The sequence below is a fragment of the Giraffa tippelskirchi genome, chromosome 4 (genome assembly GCF_054371585.1).
Source record: "Giraffa tippelskirchi isolate mGirTip1 chromosome 4, T2T-mGirTip1v1.2.pri, whole genome shotgun sequence".
Taxonomy (NCBI): domain Eukaryota; kingdom Metazoa; phylum Chordata; class Mammalia; order Artiodactyla; family Giraffidae; genus Giraffa; species Giraffa tippelskirchi.
Window position 1 is genome coordinate 43433810 of NC_137278.1, and position 26213 is coordinate 43460022.

Sequence of the window (26213 nt, forward strand, 5' to 3'; positions counted from 1 at the left end):
TTAAAAAACTACCAACAAAAGGAAATTTGTAGCCAGATGTGAGACAAGTTTGGTGAAATAGGTCAACACCCCTATTTGACCAATTTTGGCCACTTCATCTTCCTGCCACTTTTAGGTTGATATCAAATTCAATTGTGCATTAACAGTTTTTCTGAATTTTTCATAACTTTTCCTAGGCTTATTAAATTTCACAATCCAGGATTGATTTGTTCCATAATATTGTGGTAGAACAGAAGGGCTCACTGGAAAGACGTATGCAACTCTTAAAGTTCTCCAAGTGAACAAGGGCTGCCTACATCCCACTATAAATAGAGCATGTTGTAGACATTCATGTTATTATCTTCAAAGTGCAACCCACAGGACCTAATATGCCTAAAGGGGCTATTTTTTAAGTAATCTATTTCTGCAATTTCAAAAGGACTCCAAAATAGAGCAGTTAAGGGAACACTGTCTCTTCCTCTGGTAGACTGACAATACCAATTAGCACATTAAAGGATATTAAAACTCATATAGCTCAGAGAAAAAGAAAACGATTTGCCTTGACCATAGAATATTTTTTCTCTCATGGGTATTAACATGTCAAAAACTAGTCTATCACAAAACACCATTAGAGGAATGCGGATTTTATTTGAAAACCAAAATCATTTTCAACATTATTCTTGTTGGGCAGAATCCTCTAAGGAAAGGGTATTTTTTAACTGGTGGAAATTAAAATATTTTAAAGTATTTTTGGAAATTTGGGGGGGGGCAATTTTTGGTTATTTTAATTATTAGGATGGGTGAGGTACTGCAACAAGCAAGTGGGAAGGAAGTAGGACAGTTCAGTTCAGTCGCTCAGTTGTGTCCAACTCTTGGCAACCCCATGGACTGCAGCACGCCATGCCTCCCTGTCCATCACCAACTCCTAGAGTTTACTCAAACTCATGTCCATTGAGTCGGTGATGCCATCCAACCATCTCATCCTCTGTCATCCCTTTATCCTCCCACCTTCAATCTTTCCCAGCATGAGGGTCTTTTCTAATGAGTCAGTTCTTCGCATCAGGTGGCCAAAGGATTGGCACTTCAGCTTCAGCATCAGTTCTTCCAATGAATATTCAGGACCGATTTCCTTTAGGATGAACTGGCTGGATCTCCCTGCAGTCCAAGGGACTCTCAAGAGTTTTTTCCAACACCACAGTTCAAAAGCATCAGTTCTTCAGCGCTCAGCTTTCTTAATAGTCCAACTCTCACATCCATACATGACTACTGGAAAAACCATAGCTTTGACTAGATGGACCTTTGTTGGCAAAGTAATGTCTCTGCTTTTTAATATGCTGTCTAGGTTGGTCATAACTTTTCTTCCAAGAAGTAAGCGTCTTTTAATTTCATGGTTGCAGTCACCATCTGCAGTGATTATGGAGCCCCAAAAAATAAAGTCTGTCACTGTTTCCACTATTTCCCCATCTATTTGCCATGACATGATGGGACCAGATGCCATGATCTTAGTTTTCTGAATGTTGAGCTTTAAACCAACTTTTTCACTCTCCTTTCACTTTCATTAAGAGGCTCTTTAGCTCTTCTTTGCTTTCTTCCATAAGGGTGGTGTCATCCGCATATCTGAGGTTATTGATATTTCTCCCAGTAATCTTGATTCCAGCTTGTGTTTCTTCCAGCCCAGCGTTTCTCATGATGTACTCTGCATATAAGTTAAAAAAGCAGGGTGACAATATACAGCCTTGACGTACTCCTTTTCCTATTTGGAACCAGTCTGTTGTTCCATATCCAGTTCTAACTGTTGCTTCCTGACCTGCTTAGGAATTTCTCAAGAGGCAGGTCAGGGGGCCTGGTATTCCCATCTCTTTCAGAATTTTCCAGTTTATTGTGATCCACACAGTCAAAGGCTGTGACATAGTCAATAAAGCAGAAATAGATGTTTTTCTGGAACTCTTTTGCTTTTTCGATGATCCAACAGATGTTGGCAATTTGACCTCTGGTTCCTCTGCCTTTTCTAAATCCAGCTTGAACATCTGGAAGTTCATGGTTCACGTACTGCTGAAGCCTGGCTTGGAGAATTTTCAGCATTACTTTACTAGCGTGTGAGAGGGGTGCAATTGTGCGGTAGTTTGAGCATTCTTTGGCATTGCCTTTCTTTGGGATTGGAATGAAAACTGAACTTTTCCAGACCTGTGGCCACTGCTGAGTTTTCCAAATGTGCTGGCATACTGAGTGCAGCACTTTCACAGCATCATCTTTGAGGATTTGAAACAGCTCAACTGGAATTCCATCACCTCCACTAGCTTTGTTCGTAGTGATGCTTCCTAAGGCCCACTTAACTTCACATTCCCAGATGCGACAATTCTATAGAACAAAGAACTTTCCCACAACTTCCAATCTCCTGATAGCTATATAAGGGAAAAACTTACTTATAATTACTTGAGCCAGGGACTTCTCTGGTGGTCTAGTGGTTAAGAAGCTGCCTTGCAATGCAGGGGATGTGGGTTCAAACATCTTGTTACAGAACAATTGGATGAAATTTTGGCTAACCAAATACAATATATTCTTGCATGGTATTGACATGTGCTGAATTTTTCAAGAATACAAAGTTTGACATTTTTTCAAGAGTAGTTTACCACGGCAGGAAATCAATACTAAAAGAAACACCACTCGTGGTATTTTAAACATCAATATAATACACTTCTATCAGTTTGCATGGATAGCTATCTATTTCACAGTCATTTTGATACAAGCATCTGATTACTTCCCCAGGACTTCCAGTGTAATAATGCCCGAGCACTTATATATTGAAATCTAATATATTATAAATCCATTTTCTTTATTACTCCTTAATATGGTTTTAAACATTATACTGTCTTTCAAAATTGGATGTATAAATAGGTTGTATTGTCTATAAATTTTATTTCAGGATAATACAGTGGATGCTACAAAGCATTAAGTTTTAAAAGAAGGATGTTTCTTATGAGATTGAGAACCACTGATCTATAAGCTTTAGTTCCCTAAAGACAAGAATTTAAATTAAGACAACCTATGACTGAGAAAAATTATGATTAAACAAAACCACAAATGCAGTGTGACTAAGTGTTGGAAAATATGCTATGTTTAAGATATAATAATTTATCAGTAAATTTTTACTATATGCCTAGTATTTGATAACACTGAAGTAAAAAGAGGTGCAGCACAGGTCTATATGCTTTCATGGAACTTACAGAGTAGGAAGGAAACAAAGCAATAGTTAAAATAGTTAAAGAACTAAATGCCAGTTACTGTCTGATCATATGTGAAGATATAAACTAAAAAAACTACATCTAGTATATAGTTAAAAATATATAATGTACTATAACTAAAATTATAAACTAATTATTTTTAAGATTTAAGAAAGGCTGTAGACACAGAGTCATGACAATTTACTAATTTATGATATAAATTCCTAAAGTTTTAGGTTGATATCAAAGATTATAGCTCTGTCCCTAAGTAACATATATATCATTTCATGAAGGAGGTTTTTTCAAAAGAAAGACATATTACTTACAGAAAACAGGTTCTGTCATATATAGGTGAGGCAACTGACTCATAGATGCAGTTATAAACTTTCAGAAAATAACAGTAAGCATAAATGAGCTATAAACCCATCATCAATCATCACAGAAAGTTACATCACTCTAAGAATTACTCTGACTCAGTGTAACAGACAAAAATGTTGCCTAAAGGGCAGTCCAGCTTAGAGCCTAGATTCAGTTATATTTAATAATACATGAACAGCAGCAAAAATCTCTAGATTCTTTGTATTATCCTTTATTATCTATATTCATTTGTAGTCTGAAGCCATTTCCATTAACTTTTTCAACCTTATGAACACAACTCTAGACTGTTTTAGCAGTCAGTTATGTTTTTTTCTTTACAAACATTAATCAATATGCCATCGTGGCTAAACATTCCTAAGATTAAGTGCTAAGTACTGCTGTAATCTATGAATAAGAAGATCTCTACAAATAAGATATGTTATGTCCCAGTGTACTTGGACAGTCTTCACTAAGAGAAGATCATTAGTAGCACCCTTTTTCACTCTTACAGAGAATAATTACATGGACTCTACACGGACCAGTGAAGCCAAACATACAGGGAACTTTTATAAACTACACCTATTTTTCACTTCCCGTTCATTCCTAACTTATAAAAATACTTGTTATATTTTATGAACATCCACTATAGGTGCTAATAACTCCTAGAGTCCTGTCCATTTGGTCAGGATCTAGCCCTAAGGCAGCTAGGGACTGCCTCTTAGTGGTGGGATGATTCTTGGATGTCCCTGATTTCACCTCTGTTTGAACATCTTGTCATGCCTTGTAATGTTCTCCCATACCTACTATTATCCCAACTTCAGCCTAGCTTTGTCCCAACTCTTTCCATCCCACACATTTTTCCTCTTGTTCTTAAAAATAAGTTGTATTTCCTCATTCAAATCAAGTTAATGGGTATTATATCTCAAATGTGAAAGACCACTCTCTATTTGTGGAAGATTTTCCTTTATAGAAAAAAAAATGTTTGTTTTCGTTTAAAATCAAGAGTAAGACAAGGATACCCCGTTTTGCCATTTTTATTCAACACAGTGCTAGAAACACTAGCCAGAGCAATTAGGCAAGAAAAATAAAAGGCTTTCACATTTAAAAGGAAGAAATAAAACTATGTCTATGTGTAGTTTAAATGATCTTCTAGGTAGAAAACTCTAAAGAATCCACAAAACAAAACTGTTAACAGCTAAGAAATAAATGCAACAAAATTGCAAGATACAAAGTCAGCAGATAAAAATCAGCTGTATTTCTACACACTAGCAATGAACAATTTGAAAAAGAAATTCAGTTCAGTTCACTCGCTCAGTTGTGTCCGACTCTTTGCGACCCCATGAATTGCAGCACGCCAGGCCTCTCTGTCCATCACCAACTCCCGGAGCCCACCCAAACCCATGTCCATCGAGTCGGTGATGCCATCCAACCATCTCATCCTCTGTCATCCCCTTCTCCTCCCGCCCCCAATCCTACCCAGCATTAGGGTCTTTTCCAATGAGTCAACCCTTCGCATGAGGTGGCCAAAGTATCGGAGTTTCAGCTTCAACAACAGACCTTCCAATGAACACCCAGGATTGATCTCTTTTAGGATGGATTGATTGGATCTCCTTGCAGTCCAAGGGACTCTCAAGAGTCTTCTCCAACACCACAATTCAAAAGCATCAATTCCTCGGTGCTCAGCTTTCTTCACCGTCCAACTCTCACATCCATACATGACTACTGGAAAAACCATAGCCTTGACTAGACGGACTTTTGTTGGCAAAGTAATGTCTCTGCTTTTAAATATGCTATCTAGGTTGGCCATAACCTTCCTTCCAAGGAGTAAGCGTCTTTTAATTTCATGGCTGCAATCACCATCAGCAGTGATTCTGGAGCCCCCCAAAATAAAGTCTGACAGTGTTTCCACTGTTTCCCCATCTATTTCCCATGAAGTGATGGGACCAGATGCCATGATCTTAGTTTTCTGAACGTTGAGCCTTAAGCCAACTTTTTCACTCTCCTCTTTCACCTTCATCAAGAGGCTCTTTAGTTCTTCTTCACTTTCTGCCATAAGGGTGGTGTCATCCGCATATCTGAGGTTATTGATATTTCTCCCGGCAATCTTGATTCCAGCTTGTGTTTCTTCCAGCTCAGCGTTTCTCATGATGTACTCTGCATATAAGTTAAATAAGCAGGGTGACAATATACAGCCTTGACGTACTCCTTTTCCTATTTGGAACCAGTCTGTTGTTCCATGTCCAGTTCGAACTGTTGCTTCCTGACCTGCATACAGGTTTCTCAAGAGTCAGGTCAGATGGTCTGGTATTCCCAACTCTTTCAGAATTTTCCAAGTTTATTGTGATCCACACAGTCAAAGGCTTTGGCATAGTCAATAAAGCAGAAATAGATGTTTTTCTGGAACTCTCTTGCTTTTTCGATGATACAGCAGATATTGGCAATTTGATCTCTGGTTCCTCTGCCTTTTCTAAAACCAGCTTGAACATCTGGAAGTTCACGGTTCACGTATTGCTGAAGCCTGGCTTGGAGAATTTTGAGCATTACTTTACTAGCATGTGAGATGAGTGCAATTGTGCGGCAGTTTGAGCATTGTTTGGCATTGCCTTTCTTTGGGATTGGAACGAAAATTGACCTTTTCCAGTCCTGTGGCCACTGCTGAGTTTTCCAAATTTGCTGGCATATCGAGTGCAGCACTTTCACAGCATCATCTTTCAGGATTTGAAATAGCTCAACTGGAATTCCATCACCTCCACTAGATTTGTTCGTAGTGATGCTTTCTAAGGCCCACTTGACTTCACATTCCAGGATGTCTGGCTCTAGGTGAGTGATCACACCATCAAAGCAATTTTACTCATAACAGTATCAAAAAGAATAAAATACTCCTGCTACATACAATGGAATATTCATCCTTAAAAAAGAAGAAAATTCTGGCACATGTTACAATATGAAAGAATCTTGAAGAATTATACTAAGTGAAACACACCTGTGACAAAATGACGTATGTTTTTACTTATATAAGATACCTAAATAAGAAAATTCATACAGAAAGACAGTATACTAGAGATTACTAGACTCTGGAGGAAGGAGTTAACAGGAAGTTCTTGTTTAACGATACATAGTTTATATTCGGTTAATGAAAACACTATGGAAATAAGACAGTGGTGATGGGTGCATAGCATTGTGAATGTAACTAATGCCACAGAATTCTATAGTTAAAAACAGTTAAACTGGCAAATTCATGTTATATACATTTTGCCACAGCAAAAAAACCCCAAAAATTAAGCTTGAAATTGAACGTGAATTCATTCATCCATTCAGTCACTGACATTTTATATAGCACATATTATGGGGCAGGCACTTTGTTAGGTTATAGGGATAAAGTGATGAAAAGGCACTGATAATATGCATTAGTAACAATAATTACTAAAATTTTTGAGTACTCTTACATGAACCCAACAAACTAGGTAATTGCTGTTATTATAATCCTCATTTTACTGATGAATAAACTGAAGCTTAAAAAGACTAAGTAACTTGCAAAATATTACACTGCTTGACATTATATTCTCAACCATTATACTGCCAGTAGGAGTATTTGATACTATGAGAGGACATAGCAAGGCAATTAACTTATTCACCCAGAGTTTTATGGATATCTGACTAAAAACTTGAAAGCTGATTAGAAATTTGGTAGGGGGAGGGTGTAAGTTGAAAAAGAAAATATTGCTAACAGTGGAAGCAAAAAGTCTAGGAACAGAGTTCATTCAGAAAACTTCAAGCAGCGTACTGAAGGTGGACCTTAAAGTGCCAAAGGTGAATTATCAGAGATGAGACTGGAGAAGTAAACAGGACAGAGGGAAGGTATGGTTTGGTTTTATCCACTGTGGAATAAACAACCACAAGTTTAGGGTTTAAAACAGCAACCATTTTGTTATCTCTCATTATTCTGTGGATGGATTGGGCTCAGTTAGGCAGTTCTACAGCTTCATGTGATGTCACTGAGGCTGAAATTATCTGGGAGTTTCCAGGGCATGGAGTATATAAGATGGCTCTCTCACAGGTCTGTCATCTTGGCAGGAACATCTAAAAGTCTGGGTTCATCTGGGATGCTGGGATGTCCAGGCCTTCCTTTCTTTTCACGTACCTTCAGGCACATTCTCTCCATACAGAAAGGTGGAGTCGTAAAGGAGACTATGAAGAAGGGACATTAGAATAAAAACCAGAAGAATAGAGGCTCACAGAAAACAAGAGGAAAAAGTATTTCATAGAAGAGAAAATGACTACTACTGTCAAATGATATAGAGAAATTAACTATGATTAAGCCTGAAAACTGTTCCCTCAGATCACAAACATGTAAGTTAGTAGCAACTCTGGCAAAAGCAGTCTCCAGAGCAGAAGCTCTATTGTAGTGAATAAAAAGTGAATAGAAGGTGGAAAAGTGGAAATAACAAATAGAAAATTTTTTCAAGAAGCTCAACAGTTAAACAGACCACCTAGTGGTAGGTATGGGAGGACAAGAGCTCAACAGAGGATTTTTTTAAGATGGCAGAGGTTAAAGCATGTTTAAGTACTATTGAGATGAAACCAACAGAGAAGGAGAAAAAACTGAAGAAGCCAAAAGAGGAATCTCTGAGGAAGCAGAAGGGTATACAACACAAAACACAGAAAGAGATTGAGACAGGAGACAAGAACCACTGTGCCTAGCACTGGACAGTGCTATGAGTGCACTCAGGCTGTAGGCATGGCAAACATATATATATGAGAAACTGACAGTCTAAGGCAGTCTTCTTCGATGGCTTCTACAGCATTTTCTCAGTTAAGTAGGAAGTAACGTTATCTTCTAGGAAAAAGGATAGGAGGTTTGAGAAGAATGAAAGACATTTTAAATGGCCACTATCAGGACTAAATTAAGGTTGATTAGGAAAACATGAAAATATAACTAGAAAAACTGAGAACCCAAGGCTAGATTGGTAATCAAGACTATGGTATTTTTCAGTTGGCTTAACTGCATGTTTTCTCTTGCCATATTCAGTAATCAGGTACAGAGAATTTATAGGGATTGAATTGTACTGAAGAGGTAAATGGATTAACAAGAAAATTACAAATTTTACCAACATATATACTGATAAGTTTAAACTATTCTGTTTTATTTGGCAAAGGTATCCACTGCAGTACTTCAGGTGCTACTGAAAGATGCTGCACAGCATGGCCTAAGTCCCCTGTAAACAGATCAGAAAGCAATACTAGCCACCCTTGAATCAGTACCTCTATTCAGAGCTCTAAGAATGAAAAATAATAGGAGCACAAATGTAATTTAACATTGTTTAGCATTCACACAGAAAAGAAACAGGTGAAATGTTTTATTGATAGATTTAACACAATATATTTTACACATTTCTACAAACAACTACAAAATAAAAAATTATTAAAGAGATAGTTTAAAATACTGAGTCTTGAAACTCAGGGTGAATCTTATACTTACATCATGCACTTGCATACATGTGTGCTAAGTTGCTTCAGTCATGTCCCACTCTTCGCAACCTTATGGACTGTAGCCTGCCAGGCTTCTCTGTCCATGGGGATGCTCCAGGTAAGAATGCTGGAGTGGGTTGCTGTGCCCTCCTTCAGGGGATCTTTTAGATCCGGAATCAAATCGGCATCTCTTACATCTCCTGCATTGGCAGGTGAGTTCTTTACCAGTAGCACCACCTGGGAAGCACATACTTACATTCTGTCTCCATCCACATCAGTTGTATTCCAACAGTTCAAAGGGTACATGTGGCTAGTGGGTACCATACTGGACTGTGTAGCTCTAGATATTATATTTGTATAATATCTAGAATTATGACATCCTTGTTGAATTAATAGAGCCAATGAAGGTCTTTCTTAAATGCCATCATCCTACTCCTGCAGTCATTCATAATATATGCTTACATAGCATACTTCAGCTACAAATGTTCTGTTATGCCTAGATTCAGAATTTACACACATGTACTGAAAACAGATCATCCAAGATAGAGCTTTGGTTCCCTACCAAGTTCATGCTAGCCACCTGTCTGGAAATCATTGGTATCCATCATTTGCTATCTAGGCTATCCAGGTGTGGCAGATGAAAGGCAGCTGCACAGACTAAGGCTTCAGCTTTCTTTACTAAGTTAGCTACCACTCACCTATTGATGTCCCAGCTTCCAAGATTCTCCTGACATCTCCTCTCAAGTTCTGTTTGTCCTTTGGGCGTTCATGCATTTCTTTATTCCTTAATTTTCATTTTAGTATGTTTTCAAGAGCGTGAAAATAAACACATGTATTCAATTGACCATATTTATCTGGAAGTTGCTTTTTTGATTAGGAGCTGAGTTACTTTAAAATCCATAAATTCATCATCAAAAGATAACTTACCTGCAAATAGACAACCTTTTCAATGCTTCCTTAAGGATTTACCCTAATAAAAATTCCAGATATAAATAATATATTTTAATGAAAAATCAATTTGCTATTATAATTTACCTACTAAGAACATTCTGTATTTGAAATAATTGTGTTCATACCACTAATCAGTTAACATGAAAAGAAAGATAATGTTATTGAACACTAACTCTGCTTCCTCCAGATGAACTGTAAAATATGGTCTAGCCCCAACTCAGTTGTGTTATGCTTATACTTGGCAAACCTTAGGTAAATATTTGTACTCTAGTCATCAGAAGTTTTAATTTTTATGGGAGTCTACAGAACTAGTACAGGCAAGAACTATTAACCTGTCACTGTCCTGATTTACCAGCACCTTACAGAGTAAAAGCAAGCATTGTCAAAACAGATGTATTTGGCATTACAAAAACTTGTAGTAATAAACTATATCATTAATGTGGTCTCTGAAATAGATAAATTTCTTCAGCAGTAATGTGAATTTCTTACTTCTTGAAAATAAATTAAACTTCGTATTCTAAGTCCATTTGAAACATAAGTCAGCCTTTTAAAAATGAGGAAAACTCAATTTTATTTGTTCAAGATTATTTTTGCCCCTTCAGTTAGCATTGAGCCAGAGCAACACATTCTGATCTTTTCAGCTGGAACCCACTCAAATAAAACAGTCCATTGTACTCTTTCATGGACATTTGCCCCTGCTCACAACTCTTAAGTCAATGCATATGCTTCTATTTTCCTTTTTAAGGTTAGTACAATTCTTTAACTCAAGTATTTATTGAGTACTATTTTGTACCAAGCACTGCTAGATTCTAATAAAATGTACTCTGTTTTCAAAAACTTCACAGTCTAGCATAGGAGACAGATATATAAAGTAATAAATATAAAGCAATAAATACTGCAATAATGGTATAAACAAAGTGCTATGGGAAGCCCAGAGACAGGAAGGATTAATTCTTTCTGGGAACGGTGGTGGAAGGAATAGGATTTTCCCAGTGGGAATGGGTGGAAGGAAGACTATTCCAAGCAGAGGGAACAACATGAAAAAAAGCACAATGAAACACAGCTTCTTTGGGAAACAATTAGTAGCCTGGAGTGGCTAAAACATGAGAGTCCTGCAGAGTAATGGTAGAAATCATGTGAAGGAATTTGAACTTTTTGTTATAATTAAGGCAACGAAGAGCCATAAAAGCAGGAAAGAAATGTGATTTGTGTCTTAGAAAGAAACTCTGCAGCAGTGTGAATGACTGACTAAAAAGGGGGGGTAGAAGGAAGGCAGGAAAACCAATTAGAAAGATATACCAGACTAGGTGAAACTCTGAGCAGTAACTGTGGAACTGGAGAAAAGGGAATGAATAGATTTTACATGCATTTCAGAAACAGAATCACTTGGACGTGATGGATATTTGAATGAGAGAAGGTAAAAAAAGAAGAATCAAAGATTCCACCATATATTTTGGCTTGTATGATCATTAATCTAAACAGAAAACAATAAAGACTTTTAAATGAGCTCTGAACTGATACATTTGCAGATATTTGCAAGACATTCAAGTGGAAAGATCCAGAAGGCAGTTGGAAATAAAGATCTCAGCTAATGAGTATAGTCAATACCAAAAATACAGATTTTTGGAATTAGCAACACAAAAATGACATTTGCAGTCATGTGAGCAGATGAAGTTTCAAGAAGGAAGAAGAGGAACCATTGCCAAATACTGCATACTACAAAAAGGATGATAAATATCTATGACAAAACTTTTAAAAGAAATAATTTATAAGAAAATATAGGGGAATATTTTCATGGTCATGAGGTAAGAAAGGATTTCCTAAACATGATACACAAAAAGCACCAATCATAAAGGAAAAGATAAACACATTAAGCTACTTAAAAACACCTTAAGAAAGAATGAAAGGATAATCCACAAAATGGGAAAAATATATGCAATACATGTAAGTGACAAAGGACCAGAATGCAGAATATGTAAAGAGCTCTTACAAATCAAAGAGAAAAGATAGACAATCAAAAAAAAAAAAAAAGAGGGAAATTTAAGAACAGGCATTCCACAAAGGAAAATATCCAAATAAACAACAAATATAAAAACAAGGGCTCAATCTCACCACTAATCAAGAAAATACAATTAAAACCATTACATGTATTACTACACATCCAACAAATTGACAAGATTTTAAAATGCTAATAATACTAAGCTTTGGCAAAGATATGGAGTAACCACAATTTTCATACACTATTTGAAAATATAAAAATTTACACAACCAATTTGGAAAACTGTGCCAGTATCTAGTCAAGTTGAAAATATGCATCCCTTATGGCTCGGAAATTTCCCTCCTAGGATGTACTTGAGAGATTTGCATCTTTATGTGTACTAGGATACACATAAAAGAATGTTCAGAGCAGCATCCTTATAATTTTCCCAAACTAGAAATAACACAAATACCTACCAACAGAACAAGTCATCTGTATGTATAACTGAATCACTTTTCTGTACAACTGAAACTAACATTGTTAATCAACTATACTCCAATATAAAGTAAAAAGTTTAAATAAATTATTATATATTCACACAATGGAATACTATACAGCATAAAGCAATAAAAGTGAACAAGCTATAGAAACACAATGACATGGATGAACCTTATAAAGTTATGTGGAAAAAGCAAGTTATGAAAGTAATTCTATTCATATAAAATTCAAAACAAATACATACCAGTTAGGAATGCATGTACAGATGATCAATTTTTTAAAAGAGAAATAAATGCAAAAAAAAATTACTATAAATGATAAGACAGCGGTTACCTCTGAAGAGACAGAAGTGATTGTAATGGGCAAGGACTACTCAGGAATTTCTGTGGTCCCAATAATGCTTTGTGGGCTTCCCGGGTGGCTCACTGGTAAAGAATTCACCTGCCAATGCAGGAGATGCACATTATATCACTGGGTCAGAAATATCCCTTGGAGAAGGAAATAGCAACCCATTCCAGTATTCTTGCCTGGGAAATCCCATGGACAGAGGAGCCTGGCAGGCTACAATCCACAGAGTCACAGAGTCGGCCACAACTGAGCATGCACACAATAATGCTCTTCTCCTTGACCTTAGTATGGTGATTTCATGATAAGTTGACAACTAATTGGTAAAAGATACATACACATTTTGTGGACTTTAAAATATATTTCATAACTTAAAATTTTAATGAACTAAATTTTGAAATGGTTTTACATCTAACAAAGGATGTAAGAGTAATAAGTAACCAAAAAGATCTTGATTCTAAAGATGATTAAGGAGATTAAGAAAACATGCTATAGAATCCACTTAAACTGAATACCACATAAAAAGCAACTCTGTATCTGAGATAAACAACATTTAAATCTGTTGCAAGTCTGATGACTGGATTTCATTCTTTCATTCACTCAACAAACAGACCTACCATGTATCTTTGGCAGCGGCAAGCACTTCAAGTAAAGGAAAACTTCATCGTATCTCTTATACTTCTCTCTCTCACTCTAGGACCCCCACTGACTTCTAATCCCTTTAGGAATAAAAGATTTAGCTATTATTGAGTAGAATACAATCTCAAGGCAAGAGGAGACTCTCAATTCCAAAATATACAAATAAAAAGGCATGCAGGAATTATCAGGTGCTGATCTGAGTATATGATGGTTCATGCCTCACACGAAGAAATACAGGGAGAAAAGAGATGCTAGCTTTTTCTTCTCCAAACATTAATAAGCACAAGCAGACAAGCTTTGCTTTTCTACATCAAATAAGAGAAAAACTGAAGCAGTCAGTAGCAGAAATAGAAGCATGAGATGAATGGTTTTTAAAACCTGAAGAAATAATGATACTGTTTAAACAAGACTTCTGTTTTTTTATTTTCAAAAAAAAAAAAAGAAACCAATATCTATAAAGTTATACAATCTATATTCCCCAAATTGTTAACCATTTTTTACTTTGCAGAGTTAGCTCTGAAAAATAAATTTTACCCTAAAAAGACAGGGTTTGCTTAGTAAGATTTTAAAAATTAAACTACAAACTTAAAAACCTGATGTTCCCAAGTTAGCATAGTTAGAAAAAAGACTCCAAATAGCTGTTTACAAACAAATGAAGCCTTATTTACAGAGTCATTAATCTAATCCCAATTCCATATCTAGTTTACACAACTTTCTCCATATTAGACCTCCTATAACATAGCAAAGCAACCCTCTGAGGAGCAAGAAAGGCTCAGGGAAGAATAAAAAACACTACTCATAAACATGAACAAACAGTGAAATAATTTTTAAATTACTTAGAAATTAAGTATTAGTAAGAAATTAAAAGGTGAGATAGACCTGGTATGACTAGTCTTTTCATTTAATGCTCTGTTAATATATTTCTGAACACTCATTAAATGATATTGAAGAGATGCCCAGAAAGATAAATATAACAATGTCCTAGGAAATAAATTTCAGTCACCAAAACTCAAATTTTACAACTTGAACTTAGATAAAGCATGTTTCATTGACATCAGTCTGGTAATCTGATTTGTAAGTAATATGGTGGTTTTTTTTAAATTAATTGTTAACATACTGAAATTTTTAGGTAGCTCCTGTAGTCAAACATGGAATCTGAAAACTGAGTTCTGCCATGTTCTGCCACTTAACCAATTATGTGATCTTGAGTAAATAATCAAACCACCCTCTAAGCTTCACACCAACCAATCTTATAAGACTTGAGAGCAGATAAAGAAGTAATATATGTGAACAATACTGTAGGGACTCCAAAGATGGGGAACTCAATTTCCTCTATATACTGCAAAGACTACTTTCCACAAATGAGTACTTTCACTCATCTCTTACTATGGAAAAAATTAAACAGACAAAAATAGAGTGTAATGAAATTATATGTATTCTCACTCAGCTTCAATAATTAAAAACTTATAATAATCTTGTTTAATTTATATTCCAACCATTCCCTCTCTTCCTCTACTATTATGAAGCAAGACCCAGACATCTTATTATGGCTTCTTTTCAGTGTATGTACAGGTATATGAAGTCCAACAGAGAGGTGTGAGGTATAGATATGGATTTGAGGGTCACCAGTAATGAAATCAAGAGTTGAAGCCACAGCTTTGGATGAGGTCAAATACCCATCGTTGAGAAAAAAGAAGACAGATTCTTTTGGTGCTTTGTCATAAAATATAAGGAGATATAAAACACAATTTTTCTATGAATAAAGAAACACTATGGATTTTTCAAAGACCTATAGAACTTCTACATCCTATGATTTTAACTGTTTTTCTGCCTTAAAAAATTGTCCTTATATATTAATAGTCACTATACTAAAAGATTTAGAAAAATCCCTGGGACATAAACAGATATAATGTATGTTACATCAAATTTAAACACTGATATTAGAACTTATCTCAAATCTACTTTTTAAAGTATTTGAGAACTTTTTGTTCCTTTTAAATTTTCCTTTCTCTTTAAATTGTATAAACCCATTTTATACTTTCTTTTGTATGTTTATTTCACAATAAAGTTTTAAAAATAAACTTTAAAAAGAAAGTATGATTGCTGCATTTAAATAGCTATGACAGATGATGGTATATCTTTATAAGCATTTTGAGCTTTGAAGAGACATAAGAATATTTGTGTACTAAAAATATTTTACAGGCTCTTTAGACATCAAGTTGTTGAATCAAAGACCATTTATTCCTACATTTTAATTAACTTTACCCCAAATGTCAAAATTACTTATGACTTATTTACACTCCACTTCAATCCCGGAAAAATTATGATTCATCCTTTAAATCCTAATTTCACAATCTACTTTAAAAGTATTTTAAAAATTTCCTGAAGCAGTATTTATAAGATGTTTAATAATATTAACCTTCAAAAAATGAAGTATTTATGACACTTGGAATGGAATGGAACTTTGTGTCTTTTATTTCATTAGTCACCAATTAAGTTATTCAGAGACAGTAAGAAGGGTACAATTTTTAGAAACATAATAGATTTTCAATGTTTAAATTTTGAAAGTTGTCATTTAATCATACTATTTGATTAGAAAAATCTCCAAAATATTTTAAAGCTTATCTCCATCTTTGAAGTAATGGTTATAGAAATATGAATGTGTAAATTTCATAATTAGGTGATACATTTTATTTGTGAGCACACCATACATTTGTTTGCTTTATTTTTTTCTAATAAAAAAGTGGATATATTTAACAGCAGTTTCAACTTTGACTATTTTACATAACTGCCATTTCACCTAAACAACTGCAAGTTTTTCAGGAAATATTTTTGATTTTTAAAAACTTTTGAAAGACTGCACCTAAAGTAAGGTAAAATCTAACTCATTAAAAGCATGATTAAAGAATTACTAAGTCAAAATCACATGTTTCCCTCTCCCACCAAAAATATCCAATTCGTTTTTCAGATATCAATAAATACAAATAGGAAGACTAACGTAAAATTGATTTTTCAGGAACCATCTACAACACAAGGCCCCACATCCCACCAAAAAAACCCCACAAAAACCCTCTTTTTCAAATAAGTGTATTCTAGACACTCACACATTTAATTAAACAGATTCTTTCTTAAAGATAATAGAGATGTTTTCTCCTTTTCAGAATAAGCAATGCATTGTTATTATTTAGCATTCATCTTTTCAGTTGGTGGTTTTTATTTTAGGTACTATTGAATATAAATATTCCTTAGTTAAAGTTAATGAGCTACTCCAATTAAAAATAAATTTTTAAAAATTAATGACCTAATGAGCTTTTTTCATTCTCATTTTCGACATTAAAATGCATGGGGGAAGGGAGAGATCGTATGGAAAACACAGAATAACTCGTTGAGAACTTGTTATGTTTTCAATTAAGGAATTTTATAAATCTATCTTGATGCTGTTCTTAAATTAATTCTGCAACAGCAGCCAAGTGATTTTTTTTGGTCTTGAATAGTAATGATACAGATTTTCTTTACCAATAATGTATATATTAACTACATTTAATATATCAGATACATTTTATTTCTGTATCTCTAAAGAAAACCTCGGTGCCTGTCAGTGCCTAATGACATCAATAACATTCATTTATTCCGCCCAAGTAATGAACTTAGCATTCTCACAACTGAAAGGAAAAAAAAAAAAACAATTTAAGAACTATTTTGATCAAAATGTATGAAAAAACTAGTCATTCTGACACAAAAATTGAAACCTTTCGTTTTTTTTTGGTCTCTGTAACGTGCCAGGCATAAATTTGCTGACACTCAGCGCCTTTTTACCTGTTCTTCCTCTCACGTTTACTACCCCATAGCTTTAGGAATTTAAAAAAAAATTGTTTTTTTTACAATGTTGAGAAATGTCTCCATATGCTCTTAGTAGCTACTCAGTAGCTAGAAAATAATAAAAAGCTCTACAACAGACTATGTTACTTCACTGAATCTTTTCAAAGCTTCAGGAAATTAACGCGGTGCTCCCGAGGTGTCAAGAATTTTTAAAACTTATTTAAAAATCACAAATATGACCTATCCGTTAGCCATAAAACACTTCACACAAGTTCACTGAAAGGGAGACTTTTCTGCCTTCGAAGTTTGACCAGAGAACACAAGCCATGAGTAGAAAACACGGAGATTTCGTTGAGCACTCAAAGGAACAAAACCGTTGACGTCTTAACACTTAAAGTTACTACATGTTCTGAAGTTGCTTAATCGTCTTACATCGCTTCAATTCTAGTTGCTTCTATTGTGTCACGAACACCAAAATGCAAACAGTACAAACCTCTTCCCTCATAAGAAGGGCGAGCAGAGGGCGGTTCTCACAGAACCTGCCAGTAACAGGTGGCCGGCCGGGAGGAACCTGCAGCGTTCCCGCCGCCGCCGCCTGGACTCGGGGCCGCGTGGGCTCCCCAACTCCGTCCGGCCACTTCCGGCAGCCCACACACCCTCCCTGCTCCCCCAAGCTCCCGCGTCTCGGCGGCCTGAAGTGCCTCACCACCTTCTCGCTCCTCGTTTCCGCCCAGCGCCGCGGGCCTCAGAGCTGGCTAGGAAGCCCTGGGAGAAGCACGTGCCTCTTCTCGAGGCCTCGTCACCCGGGCGGGAACTCCCGCCGGGTCTCCACGAGCCCTGCCGCTGGTCCCCAGTCTGCCTGAGTACGCAGGCGCCGAAGCTTCTAGACGCCGCCGAGTGGCCGGGGCCACTGTGATGCGTTTCACCTGCCTGCCCGCAGCCTCGGCCCCAAGTGTGAAGTTCTGGAACGTCCCCGACAGAGGGGGGCCAAATAATAAATGCGACGAAAATGAGGCCCTGGGGGTTGGGTACCTTGTTCCGGAGGTCACACAGTTGTCCAAGCGAGTGCAGAGCCGCGTCTCGTGGTTTCATTCCACCGCGAAGCCAGGACGACTGCTGGGACGCACAGAACCCACCTCAAGGAGCTGCCGGCGCAGGCAGCCCAGAACATAGACCTGGAGCGGCCCTAGTGGTGGCTGCGTGAGCCAGGGCGGCACTGGGGCAGGCCAGGAAGGTCGGTCGAGCAAGGAGACCCTGCAGCCCGGGCCAAAGTCCATGCAGCGAGAGCGAGAAGCCTCTTTGTCCGGCCACCGGCCCAGACTCCCCGGCACGTGCGGGCCGCGCACCCCAGGGGCCACGGCGCACAGCGACCTTGCGCGCCGGGTCTCCCTCCGCCGGCGGCGCCGCAGGGTGACGCTCAGCGAGGCCGCGGCTGCGCCCTTCTGCGGACCTTTGCGGAGTAGGGGGCTGCTGGGCTTATTTATAGAATAGGAAAGGTGGTGCGCCCGAGCCAGACCTACGGACAGAGTCGGGAGGGAGGACGTGGCTGAGAAAGCTTCACTCCAGCCGGGTCTCGCAGCCAAGAGACAGCTCGGCACGGAACCCCGGAGGAGGGGTCGTTCTTCAAACCCGGCCTCAAGTTGTGCTCTCAGGTCTCACACGGAATGAAAAGAATAGGGTGTGTCGGTCACTTCGCAGGAAACTTTTCGTTGTTTCCTTATTTCCTTCCCTCCTGTGGACAAGTTGAGCAGCTTCTGGGCCTTACGCCCAGGAGGTTTCAGGCCAAAGAGGGTCGGGACACTGGGTCTTCTGGAGCATCATCCCAACCCACCCCCACCTCTACCCCTGTCTTCCTCAGGGGAAGGTGGAACCCTCCTTCCGACTCCCTGCTGCAATCTAGAAGTCTGCTTCCCCTGCCAAAGTGAAACGCGTCCCTATCGACTCTTCAGATTTTTGTGTTTGCGTTTTAATACGAACAAAGATAGTTTGGCTACTTCTGGTAGGGTCTGAGGGTTTAAAGGGACATCTTAGCACGTGGAAGGGATGACTCGGATTCCCCCAGCCTCCATGAAGCCACTCGGGACAGCTCAGCAGAAAGGAAGGTTGTCTGTTGCCAACATGCAAGACACGGATCGGTTTTTTTGTCGTTTTGTTTTCTTTTCCTTTTTGGCTCAGCTCTGAGAGCATTACAGAGCTATCCCTTCCCGCCTCCCGACCCTCTTCCCCTCCCCCTCTTCTTTCTGGTGCAGGCGGCAATTAGGGTGAAGAAATCAGTGCCAGGCTCCTGCCTCTGAAGAGAAAGGAATTGCTTCGGGAATTGAGTCCTGACACCTGTCTCTGTCCGCCGTGGCGAGAGGGGATACGGGGTCAAAACGCCTGGGGAAAGAGGCCGGGCTGACCGACGTGGGGGGTGGGGGGTCCTCCCTAGGAGAGCGTTTCTTTGGCCTGCAGCTTCACATAGGTTATTAACACGCGGGTTATTAACACGGAGATTTCCTCTTTTTAGTTCCCTCCACCCACCCAAGACCAGGACCTGGGCTGGAAGCAGAAGAGCAACACTAACAAGCCGTTCATTAATTTGCATTTATTTTCGGGAAATAATGTAGATAAAGGGGGGAGGAAAGGGACTGCCTTACATTTCAACAAGTAATTTGCGATCTTCACATCGGACAAATCAAATTTACAAATTACTTTCCCACCTACTGGACGAAACGGCCAAAGCCAAAATTGATATACAGGCGTGGGCTCTCCGTAGATTTCGGAGAATGAAGGTGCACTAAAAACTCACTAGACAAAACAAGGTTGTTTAAAGAGAGAGAAGCCGACGGAGGAATTGAACCTGGGTTTGGGGCCTGGGTTTTTTGTTTTCCCATAATGCTATATTTTTATCTTTTTGCTTTCTTTTGGTTTTGGTCTCTAAACCAGAACTGTGAGCTTGTGCTTAGACCTGGTGAAGGGCTCAGTCCTGCGCCCCCTCCCAGCCTAAACCCCTCCCCTGTGCCCTGACTTGACTTTCCTTCAGACTCCAGGACCTTCCTGATTCTCCGCGCGCAGCTTCCTGAAACCAAACGATTTTCTTTAATAAATACACAGAGGGAGAAGGTGTGAAAGGGCAGGGAAATTTTGCAACAACTGAAAAAGTAAAAGCGCCATCGTTTGAGGAAGAGAGGAAAGGGGACAGAGGGAAAATATTTTTTGCTTTTGTTTTATATATATATGTGTGTGTGTGTGTGTATATATATATATATATATGCTGTATATATCTTAAAGTTCTATTTCTTGGGCTCTAAGACAAGATATGCTCAGTTCAACCAACAGCAACTAAAAAGTTTAAGTGGTCCCTGGAACGGACCTGACTATATACAGCATTCCCGCCGAGGCGGAAGCCTGAGCCAGTTCTACGCAGGGCGGGGCTGTGCGCGAGAGGCTAAGGACGCGCTCCTCCCTTGGGTCTCCTACAAGCCCATCAGGCAGGAGAGGAAACGCCAGGAGGCTCTGGCCTGCAGGCGGGGAGCGGGGCTGAGGGCAGCTGAAGGGGTGGCAGTCTGCAGGCGAGAAACGCTTAGTGGTTGTTTTGATTTGGAGTAGAGTGTGGGTACACTCCCAGCAGGCAGACACATGCCAGTTAGTGACTCCAGTGTCCAGAAAGAATAAATTAAAGTGTAGGGCTCAAACAGCAAGACAGAGCGAAGAGCCTCCGAAGGCTGCAAGTGCATACATAGTAAGTGTCCAGAAAGACTAGAAGAGGGCGACTTGGGAGTTTGGTGGGGGCTGAGGAGGGGAGCACACAGCTCTCCTGTATAGAACTTGTTGGCCAAGCCGAAGCACCGGTCCCCCCATCCAAGGGGTGGGTAGGGTTTGCACATCCCCCAAGCAAGTGGCACAAAGATGAGGGCGGCAGTGCAGCAATGGGCATCTTTTGGGGGCATGAAATTTCGGGTCTGGAGAAGCCGAGGCAAAGGCGGGCGGTGCAGCAGCAGCAGCAGCAACAGGACGGGGATCACGGAGGGCGCAGGTAGTTGCGTTTCTTCTCCTCTTCCTCCCACTACTGGGCTCACAAGACCTGAAACCTCCATGAGGCTTGGTCCTTATAGTCCAGACAGTCAGGCGAGTTGAAGTTGAGTTTCCAAGCGGAAGATGCCGCGGTAGTGCCAGGCTCCTTGTAATCCAAGCAGTCGGCAGAGTTGAAGGCGAGCCCTGAGCCGCCGTAGCCCTGGTGGTGGTGGTGATGGTGGTGGTGGTGGTGGCCTGAGGACTGGCTCAGCGGGTGGTGTGCGTGGGGATGGTGGTGATGGTGGCTCGCCATGGAGGAGGGTGCCATAGGGCTGAGCTGGTGCGGGTGGTGGTGCGAGTGCATGGGCGCTAAATACGAGCTGCAGTCCACGCCGCCAAAGTAGGAAGAGGAGGGCGCGGGGTAGCCCTGGCCATAGCTGCCGCCTTGGCCATAGGACATGGGATAGGAGGCTGCGGCCGAGGCGGCTCCTGCAGCTACCGAGCGCTGCATACACGATGCGTTGCTGGGTGCGGCCAAAGGCTCGGGCATCGACACGGAAGCGGGCGCTGAGCCGGGCGAGATGGAGGCCGGACTCCAGATGGAGGAAGCAGCAGGCGTACTCAACGACGACGGGACCGCCACAGCCGGGTTCCCGCCCAGGCCTGCAGCCGCTGCCGCCGCGGGGTTGGCTGAGGCGCTGGATGCGGAGCTGGAGGACGAGGCGGAACTGGACACAGCAGGCGGCGTGAACTGGCCGCTGCTTTCGGAGCCCGAGCTCTCCCGCACCGGGGACGACTTTTTCTTTGCTGGGCGGCTCTTGGTCCCACTGCCGCTCTGCTGCTGCTGGCGGCATTTGGCGCGGCGGTTCTTGAACCAGACCTGCGGCAGGCCGAGTGGGGAAGAGCGTGTGAGGGGGCGAGTAGAGCTTGCCACTCCCCTGCCTCTTGGACCGACTCCGGCCTAGGAACCGCATCCCTCTCCGATCGACGCCTCCACCCTTCCCCATCTCCGGCCCGGCCAGACCCTGCATTCGCTGCTCCACCCTCCCCCATCCTTCTGCTCAGACCCTCCTCTGGCAAAGTAGGGATGTGCACCTCCCCACCCCCACCCCCAGCTCAACTCTGTCGGAGGGCGGAACATTTGTGCCTGTCCAGCCAGAAGTTCAGCCATCTCTAAACTGCTGCTGTTGGCCGCTTCCCAACAGGTCTGTGAATGTACGGAGGCCCTGTCTTCTGTGAATAGAGCTCAGGAAACTGTAGAGAGGCACAGAGCATGCCGCGGAATGGGGGACAGTCACCAAGTCTAAGCCGGAGCCACTCTGCCCCATGGAGGCCTGGTGCTGGGCCGGGAGAGAATGTGGGTGGGAGCAGGAGGCTGAATTAGAGGGGGACTACGGAAGGAAGCCTGAACAGAATTTCGTTGGACTTCTTGGCTCCAAGTGGGGAACCAAATAAGACAGTCATAAAGTTCTCACTCCTCTTGGAAGGCCCGGGTACAAGACATGGCATTCCTGTTCTCCCGAGCCTCTGGGAGGAAAAAGGCAAGATAAAAGGCCTTTGAGAAGAGTTCTGAGTTATGATCCGAACAGTATTTTTGGGGCCCTTTCATCGCAAACAAACAAACAAACAACCGAGAAATAGCAAAGCTGGTAGCCAGATTTTGCGTTCTGCATCCTCTCAGAGCAAAGAAAAAGGTCTAATCACACTGCCGCCACCCGTGGGGCACACTTCCAATCAGGGGACCAGGCTTTGGCCAAGCCCCACTCTTTCATTTCCAGGATTCCCGGGATGCAAGGCCAGGGTGGAGGCAGAATTGAAGACCTGGAAGGAAACTGCCAAGCCCTGGGGTGGCCGAAGAGGCAGGGGACAAGTGTCGGGCTTGGCCTCCTGCAATCCTAAAAACGACTTAAGAGAGCGAAGGCGCCCCGGGGCCAACGGCCCAATTCAGGGCTCTAACCTAGTTCCTTTAATTTTGGCCCCTCTGCCAGGCCGGAGCCCAGCGCTAGGGGGAGTCTGAGAGGGGCTGCCCAGCCTGTAAGCCCGCCCCTACACCAGACCACATCCCAACCAGGCCCTCTCTAACCAGCCCCAGCACCCCGCCCCGGACCCTGGAAACCCCGCGTGCGCGCACCTGGACTCTGGACTCTGGCAGGTTGATCTTGAGCGCCACCTCCTCGCGCATGAAGATGTCTGGGTAGCGAGTCTTGGCGAAGAGTGCCTCGAGCACGTCCAGCTGAGAGCGCGTGAAGGTGGTGCGCTCGCGTCGCTGCTTCCGCGGGGTGGCTGAAGGGAAACGCGGGGGCGCGTCGGGTCAGTGGTGGCCACGCGGACTCGTGCTAGAGGATACGGACAGGACCCTGGCAGGCCCTGGACCAGGTCGTTGCAAAAGAAAGCCGAGCTCCGAGCAAAAAAAGAACTCCCCAGGGAGGTGAGCCTGACAGGCCACAGGTGGGAGAAACTGCAGGTGTGCCTGATTGGTACACCGACACTCCTGATTGTCTCCGACACTCCAGGGCTGCCCCCTTCCCTGCCTCTCAGAGGTTAAGAAAGGAAGAGAAGTTATACAATCTTTTTTCCTTCGCTGCCCCCCTGCCAACACTCTCCCTGCCTGGAGGGTGGGGAAGCGGTGTGCCTAAACATGTCCTTGAAAACACTTTCCGAGGTAATAAATGGAGGTTAAGAAACGGAACCTAGACAAGAAGGCCAGGATTTGGCTCAAGTCTTCCACATCAACAGTGTAGAAGTTGGTGCAGGCCACCCATCTAGAGGACAATTTAATTATGGAGGGAGAATCCCTCTTCCTTACCTCAGCCAGTTGCTTTGCATAAGGCAAGCTCGGCCTTTCCTGTCAGGGCCAAGCGGGTGTCCATATTCCTCGTTCAGTGTTGAGGGGGAAAGGCATAGATTCTTTCAATCCCTCTCTCTCACACACACCCCAACCATGGGAAACGAAGCCGTGGATAAATGCGCCCTGTGCTGGCAGTGAGACGACAACTAGAGAGAAGTTGCCGGTGTGGCCGGGCTGGAGGGCTCACGTCTCACGTCTTAGCCACCCTGGCCCTACTTCCCGACCACGATCTGTCCTCCGAGTCAGCACGCCCTGCACTGTAAGAGACTAGGCAACCGGTTCTCTGGGCCTAATCAGGGATAAAATTTGTACTCAAACCCAGAGGCTGGGGATTCCCCAGATTTGCAAGGGAGGGGGATATGGGGGTCGATGCTCACCCGGATAGCCCACGGAGGGGTGTAGGAGGTCCATGGCTGGCCCGGCTAGACCGAGCCCATTCATACCATATGGGGGTTGTTTGAGGTAAGACATCATGCTAACAGCTGCGTGGAGGCGCCCCGACGGATCCAGGGGGCCCGGGGCCAGGCGCAGTGCGGGGCTCCCACTGCGCAGTCCTTCAAGCTCTGTTGCGTCTAGGGGCCCGGCCTATGGAGACATGAGACACACCGAAACCGTCATTCCAAGCCATCTCGGCTTCCTGGTCTTGCCGGAGGAAGGAGTCACAGGATGGGGAGGTGACGCAGGCTATGGATCTGTGCAGAACTCGGCTCTATAAGGCCTTAGCCCAAAGACCATAGCTTCTTTGAAAAGTAAAATTTCTGGATCATTATCACCTCTTTTCGGGCTTGGAATGGGCCAGACACTCGCTGGACGACGCTAGGAGTGAGGAGAGGTTAAAATCAGGGGCAAACTTGGGAGGTAAGAGCCCAAACCGCAGAGAGTGCTAGGTCCCAAGACTAGGCAAAAATCTGTTCGGGTGGGAGAGGGCATCACACCACACAAGCAAACATCCCCTCGACCTCAAGGCGGCAGGAGACCCAGAGCATGAGGGGTTGTTTCGTTTTGTTTCAAATGCTTTTGAAAGTGAGAAGGACAGGTAGACTCCAGAGAGCCAAGGTGAGGCACTGCGGAGGGCTCGCGGCACCCGGGCCTCTCCGGGACGCATTGCCCACTGAGTAGAGTACCTCCTTCCAGAGTCTCCGAGGCTGGGTCCCGGCCCTAGAGCCCAGAGCCGCTCTTCCGGTTTACCTCTCTGTGCCTGGCCGCTGAGAGATTGCTTATCCGGAATCCCACCCACACTTCGACCACCATTCGAGCCCAGATTCGGTTGAGGCGACCAGAAGGCGCCACCGTACAGGTGGCGGTTCTAACACGCCACCCGAGATCACCCGCACCTCGCCACAGCCGCAGGCCGTGCTTCCCCAGAGCAAGCCGGTCTTGGCTGCGGACAATGGGGTCCCGGCCGGGGTCGAAAGGTGACCTGACCAGCGCTCCAAGGGTCTGGCGGATTTGGGAAGCCTCAGTGCAGTAGGTCTGGTGCGCTTCCCGCTTATCCTACTAGCTGAACCGGCGCCCCAGAACCCGATCCAGACTAGAGAACTAGGCCTCTGCGGCGTAGCTCGCGCTCCCTGGGGCAGGAATGTCGACGCCTAGCTTCCCCAAGTTGCCCCCAAAACTGAGGTGCTACAATCAGGAGTCAGGAAGTAGCGCTGGAAGAGTGGGACGGAGACCCCAGAGGACCTGTCGCTTTAGCCCGCTTAACAGGAACTTAAAGCAGACCTGGGACCCGGGCTAGAAGAGTTCAGGGAAAGAAAGAAGTTAGAGCTAGAGAAGTCGCCCGCTTCTCTCCCCAGGGACCCACGGCTTGGGCCGGGAGAACTCGGTTTGCAGGGAAGGCGACAGAAGGAAAAGAGCCGGGGCCAAGGGAGAATGGGACTCAGCTGTGGCCACTCTGCTAGACTGCAATGTGAGTTTTCAAAGACTTGCGTCAAACTTAGCACTTCAGCTGGGTTACTTCGGAGGAGGCGGGGGAGGGGTGCGGGGCCGCAGCGGAGCTCCGAGGTCCTCCGTTCAGCAAGAGGGGAGCCAGGCGGCTTCCCAGCCCCGCCCTCCCATGCCAGGGACCGGGGAAGCAGGGACCCGTTTGAGGAGGGGGAAGCAAGAGCCACCGACGCGT

General features: G+C 42.5%; 1 protein-coding gene and 1 long non-coding RNA gene across 4 annotated transcripts in view; both read right to left on the reverse strand.

Moving 5' to 3' along the window:
- LOC145544952 (uncharacterized) overlaps nt 1-18675 on the reverse strand; it is a 151464-nt gene extending 132789 nt beyond the window's left edge. Inside the window, exon 1 of the long non-coding RNA XR_014081754.1 lies at nt 18289-18675. This is a non-coding gene — a long non-coding RNA (uncharacterized LOC145544952). The remainder of the gene's footprint in view (nt 1-18288) is intronic.
- A 2635-nt stretch (nt 18676-21310) lies between these two features.
- On the reverse strand, nt 21311-24571 carry OTX1 (orthodenticle homeobox 1). 3 transcript variants are annotated; one of them, XM_081588386.1, is made up of 6 exons: nt 24471-24571; nt 24000-24011; nt 23381-23540; nt 21979-22129; nt 21804-21912; nt 21311-21773 (listed from the first exon to the last, which is right to left on the reverse strand). In XM_081588386.1, exons 1-6 carry the CDS (start codon nt 24569-24571, stop codon nt 21311-21313), a joined length of 996 nt encoding a protein of 331 aa, XP_081444512.1. The 3 variants fall into 3 exon arrangements, with proteins under 3 accessions (XP_081444512.1, XP_081444513.1, XP_081444511.1); XM_081588387.1 differs by lacking the exon at nt 24000-24011 and having other exon boundaries at nt 23381-23532; nt 24475-24571; XM_081588385.1 differs by lacking the exon at nt 24000-24011 and having other exon boundaries at nt 21311-22129; nt 23381-23532; nt 24475-24571.
- Between the last annotated feature and the right edge of the window lie 1642 nt (nt 24572-26213).